The following is a 19,831-nucleotide window of genomic DNA, read 5'->3' on the forward strand; positions in this document are numbered from 1 at the left end:
GTCAAAATCTTAGGGGGGGGGGCTTGCAAATTATCTGTCAGAGCACCCGCCCCATTGCCATGGCCCCCGCTGCAGCCTGCGGGCACCTTCTCAAAAGTCCCTTTGACAAAGCTGTGGGGGAGAGGCAGAGGGAGACAAACTTGGCAATGATGCTAGCTGCAGCCTCACCAAGGAAATTGCTCAGAATGGCTCAGTTGCTGGCTGCATGTGCAGGCTCTGAGGGCTGCAAGCAGGATAGAAGCTGGAGGGGAGGAAGCCGGGCTGGAGCCCCTAAAGGCATGGGGCCCATAGGCCAGTGCCTACTTGGTCTAATTCTTAATCCAGCCCTGGAGGGGGGGGGATGGGCAATGCATAGCATCAGACTGTAAATCTCATAATAGCAAACTATTATGATAAAGCCATAGCCAAATACAAACCACTTAGCTGTCAGCAGGCTGTTGGTTTTCCTGATAGTTGACATAAAGCAATAAGGGCATCATGTGTAATCTTACCATGCAAGAGTATCTATGTATAGAATGGGATGTGCATATTTAAATGAATGTAGCACTTTACTGGGAACAGGGACACCCTAGCGCTGCCAGAAACCGTGTTCCCAGTTCCCACACGAGAAGCATCGTCCCCCGCATTTCATAAAAAGGTCCATCTGTCTCGCGAGAGTCTGGAAACTCCCCCCCCCCCCATTCCAGCAGTGTGGGACGCACGAGGCAGCGTGTCAGTTATGACGCCACTGAATGGAACGCGGGGCGGGAGGGGGAATCGCCCAGGGGGCGGGGCGGGGCGCCTTCCCTCCCAGCGAAGTGAAAGGGGGGGGGGGGGAGCGGATTCGTAGCGCTTCCCTTCGGGTGGCGAAAAGATGGAGTTGGAAGCCTCAGGCGGGGTCACTTAAAGAGCCAGAGCGGGGCGCGTCGTTTGGCAGAATGTCCCTGTCGTGCTCGGCCTGAGGAAACTGCAACGTGCCTCTCTTCGCATCGGTTCAGGAGAGAGCGCTTGGAGCCCCTCTTGTTGCTGAAGGCGCTCACCAGGGAATGACCCTGTCAATGTTCAGGCCCGTCTCCCCCCTGGGGCGGGGCTGGGGGGATTCTTAGCCCACTCCTTCCCCCCCCCCCTTCACCTTCCTGCTGGGGCGTTTTGTGGCAGGGCAGAAGCTCAGGCAGCTCGCCTTTCCCCGGCCGGCCCGCTCGTCGCTAGAGGGAGGTGTGGCACTGAGAGAGCCGCCGCCGCCGCCGCCAGGAGCAGGAGAGGGCAGGAAGGGGAAGCCTGCCCCGCCACTTCGCTCCCCCGAGCCTCTGGGCTCCAAGCAGCAGCGGCGCGGATCCCGGGAAGCCGTCGGGGAAGGGAGGACCGACCCGTCCTCGCCTCTGCCTCCTCCCCAGCTCCCCTCTCTTGCTTCCTGCCCCGGGTCGGGAACCGCAGCGCCTGCCGTCCTCGGCTGCTTCGGCTTTGGACGACTGCTGCCCGCTCGGGAGCCACTCCGTCGCCCCCAGGAGAGGAGGAGGAGAAGCCCGCCTCTCTCTCTTCCTTCCTTCCCTTCCGCCCCCCGACGAGCCAGCCGGAGAAGTAGCAGGAAGCCTGGCGGGAGCGTGACTGGGACGCGCCCGGAGGTGGAGAAGCGCCTTTGCCCTCCCCTCTCGCATCCTTCCCGCCTCCCTCCCGCCCGTTCCTTCCTCCCTTCCCCGCTTTTCCTCCTTCCCTTCCTGCGAGGCACCAGCAGCGCCCAGCCCGGCTCGACGATGGCTTCAACCACCACCTGCACCCGATTCACCGACGAGTATCAGCTCTTCGAGGAGCTGGGCAAGTGAGTGCGACGGAGGGGGGCGCCGGGGGCTTTGACAGCTGGAGGGAGGGGAAGGAAGCAGCTTGGAGCTGAGCTCTGCCCTAGGCGAGACCTTGGCGGTGGGGCAGGGCATCGCTAATCAGCTTCCCGCTGAAGCTTCCGAGGGGGCTGGGGGGGGGAGGGATTGAACTAAGGAAGGGGTCAATTGTCTGCACACATCCAGGGGGAAGAAATTAGCTTTGACATGAGGGGACACAGCTGTCCTCCCCCCCCCCTCCCAATAGTTTGGCTTGCGATTCTCCTTGAAGCCCTTTCCCAATTAGGTGCCACGTTTATTGAGGCAGAAAGTTCATCTGGGCATATGTACATCTTGCATATGCACACAAAACATCTTGCACTTTTTCACTGGGAGGGAAGGCGACCTGAAGCCCCGTACTCCCGCCCCTTCTTCCCCCCCCTTCCCTGCGATGTTGTTTATGACGAACTGCTCTGGCTGTCCTGAGCTTGCCCATATCAGTCTTATTGGCTGTATCAAGAAAATATAGGCAAGGGTATCCTCCACCATTCTGGTCTCTGCTGGGGTGGAGGGGCCAGAGCAGGGAGCGGAGAGAACCAACCATGACGACATGTGCCCCTGGGCAGCGTGGGTGGCTTACATTTTCATGTTGCCCAGTAAATCAGCAGCCCGAAATCTGGCAGTAGTGAGAGGGGCAACTGTAACTCAAGTCTTCAGAAATATAATATGCTGATTGTTATGTGTCTGGAGTGCATTGACTGGCTTGGCTCATGAGATCCCTTTTATTTGCATCTCCTCCTACCTTCCCCGGCCCCATTGAAAAAATTTAGTACTGTGTAGTTTTGTTATATAAATGACTCGAAAATGCTTGACTGGATGGCAAGAGTAGTATTAACATGGGGAACGTGCGAAGAGCAGTCTAATTCTAGTGCTCTTTTCTCTAGGGAAATAGCAAAGGAATACTCTGGCTCAGAACTGTGCCTATTAAGATTTATTGCATCCTTGGCACTCCAGCGAGGCTCAAGTGTTTATGCTTAAATAAACACCAAGTGGCATGTTTACCGGGCAAGAGCAGGGGGCTTCCCTCCAGAATCTTTTCTCTCTTTTTTTGTACATTCCATCACAAAGAACACATATTCCACACAGCATCCTTTCTCTCTGAGTCAGAGAACTGTAGGGGGAAATGGACACAATTTCTGCACATTATAGCTGTCACTTATAATTAGATGTACATTTCTGTCGTCGATGTAATGATATGGCTTGTGCTCACATTTTTAAATACCGTTTACTGTTCCAGTCCATCACGTTAAAGCTGATTGCCATGTCATGCTCATTCTCCTGTCTCCTGAATTGATCCTCAGATTGGTTAATACAGTAAAAATTAGGAGACCATTTTCTTAGGAGCACAGCCCAGTAGAAACTGACAGGTCTCTGTTTATTGGCTTGCAGGGGGGCGTTCTCAGTGGTGAGAAGATGCATGAAAATCACTACGGGACAAGAATATGCTGCCAAAATTATCAACACTAAAAAACTGTCAGCAAGGGGTGGGTATTCTTCAACTAATCTGGAATATATTTTAGCAGTGTTCAGTGAATTCTTGCATATAAGCATATTGACTAGATGGATACAAAACAGGCCCTGCTTTTTTTTTTTTTTTTTACACTGTGTGTTGGCAGGCCATATTTCCCTTCATTTTTTATATGAAAGCAGTTAGGTTGCTTGTAATACTAGTTAGAGGTTCTGCCTGCTGCATTATTATTCAGAATTCACTTCCCATGTTGTTAAGTTAATAACTTGCTGTACTGTTTTCCTTAAAAGTATAAATACTTGAGAACTTACAACAAATGCCAGATGGTTATGTGTGTGTACCTGTTAGCAGAAAACGTTTTTTTTACAGTCTTATGATATTGACTAGATTGCCTGCAGTGTTAGTTAGATATACTGTTTTGACTTGTAGTGTAGGCTTGAAATAAACCCTGTTATTTTGAAGAAATAAGTTGGTGTGTGTGTTTATCATAAAGCGATAAACGGGAGAAAAGTAGGTCAAATCTTAATTGAATCACTCTCTTCTATTGTATTTACACATGAATTTAATTCATTGCAGCGTATTTAACAAGAAAAAAAAAACCTTGAGAGGGAAATGACCTGTTTCCTTAACTCTTAAATTTTGGTTGAAAGCAGTTATCTGATCGAATTAAACATGTGTCCATGTTTAAAACAAGTATTTTTACCTTTCTTATTATGTGGAACTATTTATTTCTCAGTGATTGTATATGCTAAGTTGTTCTGTACCAGATACAGTATGAAGGGCTCAGTTTGTTTCTCCTGAGGGAGCCCCTTAGAAATGAATGGGCCTTGAGCAAGTATAGGCGCCCTTCTGATTTCAGAGTTGTGTGTACTAGAGAAATTCCCAATGGATTACATCCTATGTATGTATACATTTTGTCTGTCTGGAGTAATGAAAGTAGGTCTCATGGTGATATATTCTTGGAAAATCCACCCTGAAGTGCTTGTATGAGGATGCTGAGGATTTAGGGATTATTCTCTGTTAACATCTGTACTTTCATGTTAATTTCTGGCCTTTTCAGGACCACAGGAATGAGTGAAACTGTCAGTCCATTTGAAAACCTTTTATTTATATTCTGTTTTTGCTTTTTAAATAGCAGCAGCAACCGAGAATGAGCATTTGCTATTTTATGAGTTAGCTTTATGATGATGTTATCTTATACATTTAACCTGTCAAGCAGCTGTGTGTGGAAAGAAGAGTTCCCATGCTGCTGTCTACACTCTGTTCCTAAACATGCAACATTTTACACTTATGCTGAACATGGTTTCCCTGCATCCCACGTATTTTAACTGAGGCAGCTACTGTATGCCACTTGGTTAAAGATTTTGATTGTGAAAACAAATCAACTACAATGTTGTTAACCTCTAGGAATGCACATTTCTGGCCTGTGCTAAAAGGATAAAAGTTGAATAGGGAAGGTCGGTGGGTCAAGAGGAGAATAAAATGGAGATTCTATACAATTTAATGCAGCTGATATAATAACCAGTGAAGGAAGGAAAGTACATTTCAGGGTGTTGCCAGTGGGAGAGAGAAGAAATGAGGCAGATTATGATATGTGTTCAGTTCAGATGTTTGTTCTTCAGTAATACATTTGAGAGCTGTTTATTTTAATCTCTTGCATGACCCTTCCAAAAGAGGTATGAAACTCAAACTAATATGCACTGAATTTTTAAATATACAGTGTTTTTTTGCACAGGAAACACTCTGTGCTATCTCTTGAGTGTGGATGGAAATACAGTGTCTAGTGCCATGAACGCCTTGCATAAAGGCTGAGATAACACACATGAAATAACAAACCACCCTCCTAGGCATGAACACGTTCCCCGATGTCCTTTGTGGTTATGATCTGAAATGGAAGGGACAGCTCCGCACAATGAAGCAAGGAGGCCAGAACGTTCTGTTTGTGTTGCTTGATCAGTGATGGCTCATTCATACGGAGAAGTCATTCCTGGGTCTTAAAGTCATAAAGCGATAAATATGCATGGGTGAACCAGTCTTGAAACATTGTGAATGTTAGCCGTTTCAAGGATGTGTGCGCGTGCGCACAGGCTTACACTCTTCTTTAAAAGAAAAGAGTGCTGCTTCAATCTGAAAAAAATGTCTGTAGCAGCCTCATTTTAAAACTGATTCTTTAATTGACATGCTGTGGCTTTTTCTTTTTTGGAGCACTGTGGAAATAGGTAAAAGCGCCTTGGTCTTGTTGGAGTATTTTCAGTGCTTCTAAAACTGTCGGGTTTGGGTTGTTGTTTTTTCCAATAGGGAAGGGAATAGAATTTGTAGCTTGTTTCTTGGCATCCTGAGGGCATACTTTTCTGTGTCTCCAAATGGCTAGAGGCTACTGTAGGAATCACAAGGGTAAATCAAGGCACTCTGGCTCTGTTCTTCCATCAGTATTCTGTTTTACCTCTAGATTTCAGATGTTGTTTTTTGATCTTGGTAACACCTAGACATTTACAGTTTTGTGCACTTGCTCAAGCACTTGTGCGCATGATCCTCACAGTGTACAATGCTACAAGATGTCTCTCTACCTGTCCTTTGAAGATTTATTTTCAGTTGTTGATAAATAATATGTTCCCAGAAGATTCCTAGTGCTGTTTAATTCATAACATGAGAATACTCAGCCAGGGAAGCTAGCTGGGTGACTCTGGTCCAGTCACTCTCTCTTGGCTTTACCTACATCTCAGTGTTGTTGTGAAGAGGAAATGGGGGAGAAAAATATGTACACTGCTCTGAATTCCTTGGAAAACAGGCAGGATAAAAATGAGCTGAATATATAAATGAGAGTGAGCTTTGTAAAAAGTTGTGACTCACAAAAGCTCATGCTAGAATAAATGTTAGTCTTGAAGGTGACGCTGGACTTTTATTTGATTTGCGCAAAACCAGCCTTTTGAATAATAACCAGAAGGCATATGGATATGATAACAGCTCATGGCTGAATTTTTCTGTGGCACTTACTGATTTCTTGATTGAATGTTATTTCCCCCCACCCTTCCACCAAAGAACTGAGAGCAGCATACATGGTACTCCTGCCATTTTCTCACATCAGTCCTGTGATGGTAGTTTAAGGTGAAGATGAGTAACTGTCCCATTACATTCAACAAGTGGAGCTTCAAAAGATTTGTTGGGGAGGGATAAGAGAAGGGAAGCAAGAGTTCTTTGACTTTAACATTTCTTATTCTCCCCTTTCCAATTTTCCTATCCTCCCCTGCTCCTTGTTTTTTGCCTTCTGTGTTGCCCTTCAGCCTTGGGGAAAAGTTCACCTTTGATGGAAACCAGCTGCAAACCATCCCAGCAGAACAGATAAGAAGGAGAGGTGGGAAGGAGAGATATATATCTTGATTGATTCTGGGGTGTGAGTGGAACATTAGGTAGGCACATGAAACTTCCCAAATGGCAGCTTGTTGTGGAATGTGTTGATCAACTAAGCCCCAAGTGATTTCTTCCCCATTGTCTTTAGAGTAAGAGAAGTGTCTGCTTCAGCCCTGAAACTATCAGTTTGCATTGTCTTGGGCTTGGAGGAAGTGTACCACAGGTTGTGCTTCCTGTGAGACCAGACTGAACACCTGCTTTCAGTGGTTGAGGCTGCTCAGTAAGCACTGGCCTTTGCACCAATCCTTGGGGAAGAAGGGAACTTTTGGGGGGGGGGGCTGGGGAATAGCAATGGGTTTCTTCTGAACCACAAGAACTGCCTGACCAGTTAAGGGGGTTAATAATGCCACGCTGACCTCTATTGCAGTTTGGTGTAGTGGTTAAGTGTGCGGACTCTTATCTGGGAGAACCGGGTTTGATTCCCCACTCCTCCACTTGCACCTGCTGGAATGGCCTTGGGTCAGCCATAGCTCTGGCAGAGGTTGTCCCTGAAAGGGCAGCTGCTGGGAGAGCCCTCTCCAGCCCCACCTACCTCACAGGGTGTCTGTTGTGGGGGAGGAAGGTAAAGGAGATTGTGAGCCACTCTGAGACTCTTCGGAGTGGAGGGCGGGATATAAATCCAATATCTTCTTCTTCTTCTTCTTAAATATTCCATCTAGAATTGTCTGGGAGTTAATGTGAAATGTGATTTATTTTCTGCTGTTTCCCCCTGCCCTTTTCCCAAGGAGGTGAAGATGGCCCACATGCCTCTCCCCTTCATTTTATTCTCACTTTAGCCCTTTGAGGCAGAGCAGGGTGAGAAAGAGCAGTTGACCCAAGGTCACCCAGTCAGTTTCATGGCAAGTGGGGATCTGAACTTGGGTCTCCTTGGTCCTGGTCCAACAGTATAGCCATTGTACCGCACATTCACACAGGTTGGTGACCTCAAAATAGAACACCTTCAGTATTAGAAACATTTTTTGGCTTTCCAAAAACTCTTACAGCAAAGAAGCTTCCTTTCCATCTGTGCAAACAGATGGCACAGAGCAGGGATAGGTTTCTGTTCCAAAGATCCTACAGTTTAGATGTCAACAAGGAAGGAAGACAAGGGACAACAAATGCTGTTGTACACATCGGCATCACTTAATTATGGAACAGAACTCACTCTTCAAAGCAGTCATCCGGGGAAATACAGCTCTGTTCCCCCAAGATATCCTGGAATGAGCTAGAATGATTCAGAGACAATATCCTGGGGCTGCCAACTGATAACTATCTACCCAAATGGGGTTGTGAGAGAGCAGAGGGCTCCCTTGATCTGAGAAGTTTACAGTCTCCAATTTAGACATAAGTGCAAGAGGGGAAGATAGGGGCAGGGATAAATAGGTGAACAACGTATTATTTCTAGATACAGCTACAAAAATTTCACATTATAAAACATGGCACAGAATTTCCTGTGAAGCTAATTCCAGCTCCTCTGCTCTTGTTCACTGGTGCATCTGAGAAAGTGAAGAGCAATTACAGATTGAAGTGGAGGAGGGAGCCCCTCCAAATAAAATGCCTTCCTTTCACTTGCCAGAGCCCAGTGTGCTGTATTTCTCCTCAGAGACCTCTTAGAGTGCAGCGGTTTCACATTTTCTTTGCTGTTTTTACTTAATGCATATTCTCTCGCCTGTCAGGGCTCAGCATTCTCATTAGTTTTCAATTAAAGCAAAGCAACATCTTCATTAGGCTTCCTGTCAGGAAGATCAGTGGAATGCAACCATGTCCTGTTCCTGATGCCAGGGTTTACCTTATTGTGTGAGTTCCAGTTTTCCTAAAAACGAAGATGTGAGTGTGTTATGGAAGAATCCATTAATTACTTGCTGGTAGGCCTGGGCTAGCCTGCTCTTGTCAGATCTTGGAAGATAAGCAGAGTTGGTCCTTATTAGTACTTGTATGGAAGACTACCAAGGAAGTCCAGGGTTGCTGCACAGAGGCAGGCAATGACAAATGACCTCTGGTTGTATCTTGCCATAGGGTCACTGTAAGTTGGTTGCAACTTGATGGGACTTTCCACCACCATGGTTGGCTACTCCAGCCTCAGAAATTCCCAATGATATGGGGGCAATGCCTGTGGAGAATTTGGGGAGGCATTTTACCTGGAATCTATGGTATACCATAGAGTTTGCCTTCTGACCTTGCCACTTGCTCCAGAGGAACTAATTTATGTAGTCTACTGATCAGTTGTAATTTCAAGAGGACACCAGGCCTCACCTGGAGACTGGCCACCTTGCTCTGTGCTGATATTGAACTGGTCTTTTCTTAGACTGTCAACTCTTGAGAATGATTGATCACAATAATGTTGACCTGTGATATAATGTCTCCAAAACCTTGGAAAGAAGTTTGGAGTAAACATTTCAGTCCTTAGGAACCAGCCAGGCACTTTTAGAATACAGTAGGTTGTATCAGTATTGGCAAACGTATAGCAGACTTTGGGTTGGGTCCTATGGTTCTGTTTCTGCAAACAGCAGTGCTTTCCTGGGCACAGGGAATTTGTGCCCAAGCAAGAGACTGTTCTGTCAGTGGAAGAGATACTTGTGTTAGAAATCTCCTTGGGGTGAAGAACACTACCATGAACAGAATAGAGATATTGATTTATAAAATATTAATAATCCATGCTGTTGATTAAAAATGCCAGAGGCAGCAGACTTTAAAAACATATATGTAATCTTAAGAACATATAGCAATAAAACAATTAAGAAGAGCATGAAATAGCATCAGGTAATAGTTTTCCTATAAAACAGCATCTTGCAACATAAAAACAGAACAGAGAATTAAACTGTAATAAAACAAAAGGCCAAGGAAATAATAGTGAGATGGCAAGAAAATAGAGTTCATATGGGAGAGAACAGAACATCTGGGGATTTTTTTTTTTAAAGCTTTCCTCTGGAGTCTAAACTTTATAGCATTGGAGAAAGTCCAGAAAAGGGCAACTAGAATGATTAAAGGGCTGGAACACTTTCCCTATGAAGAAAGGTTGAAACGCTTGGGACTCTTGGAGAAACGTCGACTGTGGGGTGACATGATAGAGGTTTACAAGATAATGCATGGGATGGAGAAAGTAGAGAAAGAGGTACTTTTCTCCCTTTCTCACAATACAAGAACTCGTGGGCATTCGATGAAATTGCTGAGCAGACAGGTTAAAACGGATAAAAGGAAGTACTTCTTCACCCAAAGGGTGATTAACATGTGGAATTCACTGCCACAGGAGGTGGTGGCGGCCACAAGCATGGCCACCTTCAAGAGGGGTTTATATAAATATATGGAGCAGAGGTCCATCAGTGGCTATTAGCCACAGTGTGTGTGTGTGTGTATATATAAATTTGGCCACTGTGTGACACAGTGTTGGACTGGATGCTGGCCTGATCCAACATGGCTTCTCTTATGTTCTTAACTTTAATTAACTTGGTGCTTTGCAAACTAATGAAAGAAAGGAGTTTCAGGGTGTCTCAACAGGCCCTGTATGTGATGCCATCATCATATCTCTGAAGGATGGAAAGTGTAAAACAGGGTTTCTAGAAGTGTTTAACTAGTGGACAGCTCCATCAGTTGCCCTTCAAACGGCAGGCTATTGATATCTTGTTTTCTTCAGTATCAATTTTCTTTTTTCTAGTATTTATTTTCCTCCCCCCCCCCACCCCTTGGGTTAAAGAAATTCTTGGTTCCAAAGCAAATCAGTTTTTTAAATTCCAGTTGTAGCCCAGGAGAGACCCGTGCATTAATCAGGCATGTGTGTATTTATACGTATACTTGTAAGTCCACAAATCACAGATGTGCCTTGAATGCAGGGAAGGCCTTTGTTATGCTTTCCAGACTGTTAGCTTAGAAGCTCAATTTTGAATATCTTGGTATCCCTCCATCTGCTTAAAGCCTAAATGCATATTCCATTTTATGTTTTGTGGGTTCTATAATGAGGATCAGAAACACTCTCAAAGGCTGCTTCATGAATTCGAATTCTACCTGTGTATATTTTGCCATCCGGCAATCTGCATGGTAGTTGCATATTCTGTTTTACATGTGGAAAGTAACAACCAAGCTAAAAGAAATGCATATGCTGTGTAAATATTTCATGTGACGTTTAATATTTTTGAAGCTACTTGTTACAGAGAAGAGAATATTAATAATGGTCTAAGACAAGAGGGGGAAAGCTTTAAATGGGAGACATTTGAGAACAGAAGAGGTGAGAGAGAGTGCACATGTGTATTTTAAGAGCTTTGAGTCTTGTGAGATAAAGATCTTTTGAAGAGCTGAGGGTTTCCTGGCTTTCATGGAGCCAAGAACTCTTGAGGAGCTAGGGATGTTTTGAAAGGTGGTCAGTTTTGTAACAGTTGTGTATTTGCAGAAAAAGATGGTGCAGCTTGAAATACCTGAAGGTGTCTGAAACATGGTGGGGTGGGGGAGGGTGAGAGGGATTTTTGGCGTGTGGGAGCTGCAATGGAGGCGTCCTAGGAAATGAAGACTGATTTCTGAGGTTGTGGCGATATGTAAAACTGGTCTACAGCAGCCCTTGTTTTCAGCTGGTTGCTGGTATTTCTTGTCCCCCCTCTGCCCCCCCCCCATTGCTCCCTTAGCTGCATCTTTCATGGTGGGGGTGGGGGGGACACAAAGGCTTTTGCTGTTGGTCTGAAAGGCAATGGGACAGTTTCCCAAGAATTGTTAAAGATGACAATATGCAAATCTAGGAGTGTGTGTACTGGAGAAATGGGCTTTGGTTCAAATTATAGCTGTTTCTGTTCATACGAAATATTTAGGATACATGTCATAGTTTAGCCCTAAACCTTAGCCTGAGAAGCAAGATGAGTCTGACCAGAGTTTCTTCGTGGTTGTAGTGTCTGCAAAATTGTGGAAGTTTCTTCCTGTGCAAAAGCGTTCCAAACTAGCTGCTTGTCATCCTGCCACAAGGAACTTTCTACCACAAAGTCAGTGATGTGAAAGTTCAGCAAGAAAATATTAGTTTTGATAGTCTCTTGTCTGCTTTTAAAAAAGGAGTCTTGTGTACTGGTCAGTGTTTTTGATTGGTTAAACTATCAAGGGGGAACAAACCTGACTTCCCAGGCCCCCAGACTCAGCTGGAAACCTTACCTACTGTGATCTCTGTTATTATTGTTGCTGTAAATGTTGGACCCGTTAGACAGATAGTATACTTTTGTGAGCGTTTACTTACTGTGCATATAGATTCAGTTGAATAGCCATGTTGGTCTGAAGTAGCAGAATGAAGTCTGAGTCCAGTGGCAATTTTAAGACCAACAAAATTTTATTCAAGGTGCAAGCACAAACTTTTAAGACCAACAAAGTTTTATTCAAGGTGTTAGCACAACGTTTCACGTATAAGCTTTTGTGTGCAAGCACCTTCTTCAGATATATCTGAAGAAGGTGCTTGCACACAAAAGTTTATATCTTGAACAAAACTTTGTTGGTCTTAAAGGTGCCTCTGGACCCAAAACTTTGTTTCGCTGTGCACATATACTCTAATGTAGGCTGCACCATCCAAGCATAGATTTTAATTGCATGTCTGGGAATTGTAGATTCCTGTTTCTAAAGGTAAAGAAACAAAACAAAAAACCTTCAGAATCTCCGGCAGCATTTAGATGCTGCCGTTTTCTGTGAAGTCCTTGAGACTAAGTCCTTGGCTGCTGTTAGGTGGGTTGGCAACAAAGAGTAAAAATTAGTTTGTTGTTCATAAGGTCTAGTTACACAGAAAGAGGTGAAAAAGCAAATGAAGCAACACAATTTGTTATTTGTTGTCAGTTGTGTAAAAATCTATTCTCTTGTGTTATGTCTTCCTCAAGATTTATAGTCAGCCAAGCCTTAGCCAACCAGCTTCCAGGCTCTTTCTGTTGTTTTTGTGGTAGGCTAAAGCATGTGAGGAAAATGAAACCCACAGTCTCTTCCTGTAATTTAAGAGCACCTGCTTTGTTCAACGGCTGCTGATCTTGACAGATGGCCAAAAAATACACACAGTGTTTCCATATTTGCCTGTGCAAATTTAGTCTTTGGCCCATTTCTTCATTTGAACATTCTCCATGATTTAAGTGAGAGACGGCTCCCTTCTGTATTGTTTCTGCACCATTACCTGCCATGGTGTGGCATGTGTTGCGCGGGTAATTTGAGGACTTGGCTGGATTACACAAAAGAGCTGCCACACCCTTTCCTTCTTCAGACAGTTGTATGCTGCAGAATTCAAATATTCATAGCAAGCAGTAACCTCTTGTTTAATTGTTTGTTTTAAGTTAATCATGCCTTGAAGTTAAATGAAACATCTGCTTTGGGTTGAAGGGACTCATAAATCCAGCCTGTCACTTTATGCATGGAAGTGTTGTTATAGAAGCATCTCTGTGCTGATATATGGAAGTGTTTAGACCTCTCTTGCTTTTTGTGTAATTCCAATGGTAGTGAAGATCTTTTGTACATCAAAGTGTTTACGTATTAGCAGTAGATGTTGTCCTATGGATGGAATAATTCATTGTAGGATTTTCCCCATACCTTCTACCATTGCTGGTTTCTATGCTTGAGGTCAGTCTATTCCTTTTTAATAACAGGTTTGGCAGCTTAGCTTTTTCTTCACAAATGTTTTTCAGTGGAAAAGCAGCATTCCCTCATTCTGTGTTTGTAAAGATTGTATTAACTCACTGCTTACCTTTGCCAAATAGATCACAGCAGGAAGTGAGTGTTTCTCCTTGGAGGTGGCTCTTCTGGTCTTTCTTGCATCAGAACTATGCATCTGTTTTGATACCTGAGTTAGTCCCCCTGGGTGGTTAACCATGGAAAATGGGTATTATGTAGCGTTCTTTGCTTTGAATGAGGCTCTCTCTGTATCGTGTTTGATGCATGGGTTAAGGCAAAACAAGGAAATACACTCAGGAAGTGGGCAACAAAGCAGATTTGCATATTTAAATATTATAAGATTTGCACTGATGTATGCCTTGTTATACTGCCATCTGTATGCATTCCAGTGACTTGTCTGAAAATGTTCAGTACTCTAGAGATCTGCTCAAAACATTTGCATGAGCTGCATGAGTACAAATAGCAGCTTTCCTACAGAGGTGGCTGAAAGATTTGCTTTCTACTGTACAGCAGCTTATTTCTTTGAGGTTGCTTTGGTTAATGAGATCAGAAAAGCACTCTGAATGATTATTATTTATTTCTGAAGCTCCTAAAATCTGCTAGTTCTATGGACATAGTAAAAAAAAAAAAGCTGTTATGGGCTGGAATCTAAAGTGTACTGCTCTGCTAGTTACAAATGCATAAAAAGACTTCGAACCTGTGTTTCTAGACCAGCAGCCTCCTCCTGATGCCTGGTAGCAAGCTATTTTTGCCCCATAGTAAACTTTTTTTGGCACCAACGATATCTTCAGACAAACTTGGTGATAAATATGGAGGTCTGTTGTTCAACAAACAGTTGGGGGGATCTTGCTATGAGCTAGGAACTCTGTTATTTATTCATTTATTCCCTGCCTTTGTCCCCAGTGGGGACCCAAAGTGGCTTACATCATTCTCCTCTTCTCCATTTCATCCTCGCAACAACCCTGTGAGGAAGGTTATGAAGAGAGTGTGTGACTGGCCCATGGTCACCAGTCAAGCTTCCATGGCAGAATGGGTAGAACCTTGGTCTCCCATATCTTAGTCTGACATTCTGCATGACACTGGCTAACATAGTGTGACCTATTTAAAGTGTATCTATTTGGAGGTGAGGACTAGTATGTGTATCCAACCCCCCAGTGGAAATCTACATCATAAAACAGGCCTAAAGTTGCCCCTGCCAAACTTTAAAAGGTTGCCAAACTTTAAAATTTTGTGAAATATGAACATCAGTTCATGCCATTCATATGCTTGTATAATATTATGAGTGTGCTCATTTTTAAAAACCTTTTGACATTTTTTTCCTGAATTTAATCACAGGTAGTAGCTGCTTTTTTGGGAAGGTAAGGTCATAGTCTATGTTGTGATTGCAGGTGTTGCTGTGTTGATCACATTGCATATTCATATAGCAGATGGGGCTGCTACATAATATCCATATTTAATGATCTGGTGTGATCTGCAGTACCTAAGTTTTCATCTACATTTTAAACTCTTAAGAGATGGGTTGGTGTTTTAATCAAGGTAAGGAAGGCCTTGGAGAAGAGCTGCATTGCATATCAAGCTGGAATTGTGGTAAGATTTTCTTCTGGGCTTTGCCTAGTTCGTTGGTTGTATGTTTGTATTCAATGGGATTTGAGCATCAGATTGGGATTGTGTTTAGAGTTTCCAGCTCTGGGTTGGAAAATAGTTGGAGTTTTGGGGGGTGGAGCCTGGAAGGGTGAGGTATGGGGAAGAGAGGGACTTCAGTTCACTTTCCAAAGCAGACATTTTTCTCCAGGGGAACAGCTCTCTGTCATCTGGAAACCAGTGGTAATTTTGGGAGATCTTCCAGGCCAAAGGATGCTGGATCATCTGATGGGGGAGCAAGCAGCACATGCATAAGGCTGCATATGTGGCTGAAGTTCCAGCCCATCTAGCAACCAGTGTAACCAGAGATTGCCAGCACTGTCCCCCCACGAGGTAATAGCCTGCCCTCCTATAGCTGAAGGCTTCTGGGTGGCCCACTGGGGAGGGAGGCACAGTCACAGAGTTACAAGCTTGGTTTTGGGACTAGGCCTCTGATGTGTGGAAGAAACTACCAAAAAATCACACACACCCATAGGCCAAAACTCAGCCTCCGCATGGGGGAGCAAATATGGTGCTGGTGCTGGCCGCCAGCAAGCCCCAGCATCTGCACCCCCTATGCACAAAAGCCAATCCCTGTGGTCATCTGGAAGAGCATCTCTGGAGCTGCAGGCCAAGCAGAGAGCAGGGCGACTTCACCTTGGAACCCTGAGTCAGCATGAATGCAGCTGCAATGGCTCCCAAGTTGCCAGTGAGGCTGCCACTGAAGTGAAGGGGTTTTGTTTGACTGCTGCAGAGAAGCCACAATCAGAGTGGCTCAGCCCATTCCCCCCCTCCCCACCCAGCAGCCTCCTATTGCCTCTCTTGTACCAGTTGCTTGCAAGTCAGATGGGCTGGTTCTGGCTTCTGTGCCTAATGTCTGACACTCCTGGGTTAAAAGGTATAACAATATTCTAGTGCCGTTAAAAAAAAATCTCATGGCAGATGGAGGCAAATGGCTGCCACAGGGACCGTGCAGGGAAAATGGCTGTCATAGGTTGGAAATGCCAAACAGCAGCCTGTCAGCTACGTTTTACTGTTATTTTCCCCAGAAAATTGATGGAAGAAAAGCTTGGAAAACCAAGGGAGGGGCTTAAACACTCGATGGCATTGTGGAGAAGCAGAGAAAAAGTTTCCCAATAGCATTGAACCTGGAGTAGATAATCTGTATGGAAGGTCTTTTGCTTAGTAATAAACTGTTTCATTAAGTGCAATTCTAAAAAGAGTTGTGCTTTGCTAAATCCATGGGTTTAGAGGTGTGTTTAGTATTGTTCATTATACAGGTCAAGTGAGATGATCTTTCAGGAGATCATGCCTCACCTCCTAAAAGTTGTGTTACATTTACAAATGCAATTAGGGCAGGACATACCAGTTTAGAATTTATTAAGGCATTGGTGAGTCACCACACATGGTTGATAGGCTGTGTTTGGCTTGGGGGCTAATAAATTGGCCTATTATCTGACTATATTGTGCTGTACAATTGTATTATAGAAAGGTGGTGAATATATTTAGATAGCCATAGCTTCTGATTCAAGTGTTATTTAAACATAGCGTTTTTTTGTTTGTGTTTTTAAAGAAGAGGTGCCAGTATTCATAACTAAGTTGCACCAATTTCTAATTGTCCCCCCTTCAGAATATTGGAGAGCCCTCAAGAAAGGTGCTGGTATTCAGTAAGTATCATCACAAAAAAGCCCTGTATGTGTATATATACGCATACTTACACAGAGAGAAAATTGAGTGTGTAAGTGGAGCATTATTTTACTTCACTGTCTTCAATGCTTGCTTTGAGGCGTTTGAGGGGAACCAAGACAAAAGTAGTTGTTTCCACCACAGAAATGTAATTTGAGATTTGACAGGATAGCTTTCAACAGCCTGGTGCCGGCTGTCACCTCTGCACAAGGTCAAGTGGAACCTGCTGTGAAAACAACCTTGTGAAATACAACTAAATGGGAAGTGCTCCTCCTGCGCTTTGGCCCTCAGTTTGCTGTTTTTGCATTTCAGATAATTTCTGAGGCAGAGGCCAGCAAACTCCTTCTCTTCTCAGGTTTTGAATGCAACAGCATAAACTTTAACGAAATCTGAAGACACAAATATTTCTCAGTTTGGGATTGTAATGTTTTGTCATTTTAAGAGAGCAACTCATGGGTTCATTCCTTTGGATCTGTTGGCAACCTTTTGTTTATGAATGAATACATGTTTGCATGCAACAGCAGGTAAAAGAACTGGAAGGATAGACCTTTCTATGAAATTCTGTAATACATTTTCAGAAGTAAAGACTTCAGCTGTACAAATAATAAAGGGTGACCTGAAAGCTTCTGAGTAAACTAGGAAAAGTTTGGAAATGTGTATGATTTCTAATGTGGCCTTTAGGGAACTGTTGAGTGCTCCAGTCACGGCAAACATCAATAGTAAAGCAGCATCAATAGTAGAATGTGACAAAAGCATTTGGCTTGGATTACTAGTGGGATTCAAGCCAACAGGAGGAAAGTTTATGCCTTGGTTGAACTAAAATTGAAAAGGAAGGTTAAATACCTTGTGGCAAATATTTTCTTCCAAATTAAGGATATCTTAATCCAAATACCTCATAACATTCTAAGAAGTACTAAGAATATTTGCTCAGCACCTCCCACTTTCTTATCAAACTGCCACAGAGATAGAAAATGTGTGCCAAATTTATTTGGCATGAGGACTGAATGCACCCAAGGAAATGTGAGTGGATTCTATCTTTGGCTCCATCAACACTTAAACACACTGAGTTGAACCATTGTTCTATTAAAACCTATTTGCTCTGACTGGCAGCGGGTGTCTCCAGCAGAGAAGTTCTTACATTATCTACCACTTAATCCTTTTGACTGAAGATTGCAGGGATTGAGTGTATATTTTGTATTCAAAGTAGATGCTCAAGCACTGAGCCTCAGTCTCTCCCCATTTTTCAGGTCATCATAAGAACATAAGAGAAGCCATGTTGGATCAGGCCAATGGCCCATCCAGTCCAACACTCTGTATCACACAGTGGCAAATATATATATATATATATATATATATATACACACACACACACACACACACACACACACACACATATACACTGTGGCTGATAGCCACCAATGGACCTCTGCTCCATATTTTTATCCAATCCCCTCTTGAAGCTGGCTATGCTTGTATGCTCCATCCTGTTTTGTTTCCCTCTAGGGTTGCCAGGTCCTACCTAGTTGCTGGTGGGGAAAATTCTCTTGTTCCATTGAGTTTTATACCAAAATGCTAGAGCATCCTCATATGACATGCCCAGAGGAATTATGATACTTCCGAGTGATGTAATTGCACCAGGCATGTCAGGCATGTGCTGACAGAGCTCTTCAGGGGTGGGGCTCCTCTGCTGGCCGATCCTGTGCCGGCAGGTCAGAGCCCCCCAAAATATGGAGAACCCCTGCCCCCAGCAGGAGGTTGGGAACTCTATTTCCCTTTGAAGCAAACTTGAAAATTTAAAGACAGGAGATGAGATGTGAAATGTATTTAAATTTATTTATTTACTAGCTGCATTTCAAAAATTCAAAAGTGGCACTCAGTCAGTAGAAATGAACAATTTCAGAGTTCAGTAGTCACAAAACCTTTTAAAAAACATTAAAAACATGACAGTTAAACAGGCAAACAAAACACCAGTTTTGGCGTTGTTGGTCAGAAAGTACGATCAATTTGCAGCTGACTCATGGCAACCCTGTAGGGTTTCCAAGGCAAGAGACAAAGAGAGGTGGTTTGCCATTGTCTGCCTCCACATTATGACTCTGATATTCCTTGGCAGTCTCCCATCCAAGAATGAACTGAGGCTGAACTTGTTTAGCTTCTGAGATCTGATGGGATCAAGCTATCCATGTCACGGTTTCAAGATTATAAAGGATATAAAATTGTGTAGAAGCTGCATCAGCAGCTCAGTTTAAACCAGTCCTGCTAATTAAGTACCCTGGAAACAATAAAAACAACTCATTATTGGAATGCCTCATTTTTTGAATGGTATATTGAGATCTTGGGCAAAGATTTTCATAGTTCTGGGCAACTACAGAGAAGGCGATAAGGCCACTCCAGAAGAGTTCAATGCATGGGTAGGTCTATATATTAGCAGATGCTGTCTGAAAGGATGACCCTAGGCTGTTTAGGGCTTTAAATGCCAAAGACAATGCCTTAAACCTGACCTGAAAATAAATATAAAGCCAATGCAGTTATTTCAGTATTGGTGTGAGATGTTCATGGCTGCTCACAACAGACAGAAGTCCAGCTGTGGTATTCTTTTCTGGTAGAAAGATCTGATTCATATCAAAAAGCAAGCTAACATAGAGAGTTTACGGTAGTTTAATGCAGATGTCACTAATGCATGGATGACAGTGCCAAGATTTTGGGCTTGAAAGTCAGCCAAAGTTGAAAAGAGGCACACTGGACCACTACTGTTACCTGGTAATCCAGGAGTGACAGAGGATCCAAGATTTTCCCAAGCTGTGAATATCTCTTAAGGAGTGTGATTCCATCTAAGACACACAATTTTGTTCCAGTTGTTTGAAAGTGCTACCCACCAGCACTATTCCATTTTTGTCTGGACTGAGCTTAGGATAGTCAGCCTCCTGGTCCATTGATGATTTCATGGACAGATTTTGGACTGGCCTCATCTCATCTGGAGAACATGAAGTGGAGAAATACAGTTGAGTTGAGCATCATCCATATGTTGATGACACTGAACACCATGCCTTCTGATTACATCACTCAGTATCTCCATGTAGTTGTTGAAGAGTACACGTGGTAAGACTGAATTTGGTAGGCTCCACAGCTTATTTCCCATGAGGCTGATCAGCATTACCCAGCTACCAGAATGCTGCACTGGGGAAAAATAAGAGGTAGAATATTATTTGGGGGGAACAAG

General features: G+C 43.7%; 1 protein-coding gene across 19 annotated transcripts in view; it reads left to right on the forward strand.

The window, feature by feature from the left end:
* The first annotated feature begins 1,591 nt into the window (after window positions 1–1,591).
* CAMK2D (calcium/calmodulin dependent protein kinase II delta) overlaps window positions 1,592–19,831 on the forward strand; it is a 216,154-nt gene continuing 197,914 nt past the window's right edge. For all 19 annotated transcript variants that reach the window (XM_060246872.1, XM_060246880.1, XM_060246884.1 and 16 more), the window contains exons 1-2: window positions 1,592–1,795; window positions 3,240–3,334. In XM_060246872.1, the coding sequence (XP_060102855.1) occupies window positions 1,731–1,795; window positions 3,240–3,334 (160 nt within the window). In that variant the 5' untranslated portion in view covers window positions 1,592–1,730. The remainder of the gene's footprint in view (window positions 1,796–3,239; window positions 3,335–19,831) is intronic.

Source organism: Heteronotia binoei, chromosome 9 (genome assembly GCF_032191835.1).
Source record: "Heteronotia binoei isolate CCM8104 ecotype False Entrance Well chromosome 9, APGP_CSIRO_Hbin_v1, whole genome shotgun sequence".
Classification (NCBI taxonomy): domain Eukaryota; kingdom Metazoa; phylum Chordata; class Lepidosauria; order Squamata; family Gekkonidae; genus Heteronotia; species Heteronotia binoei.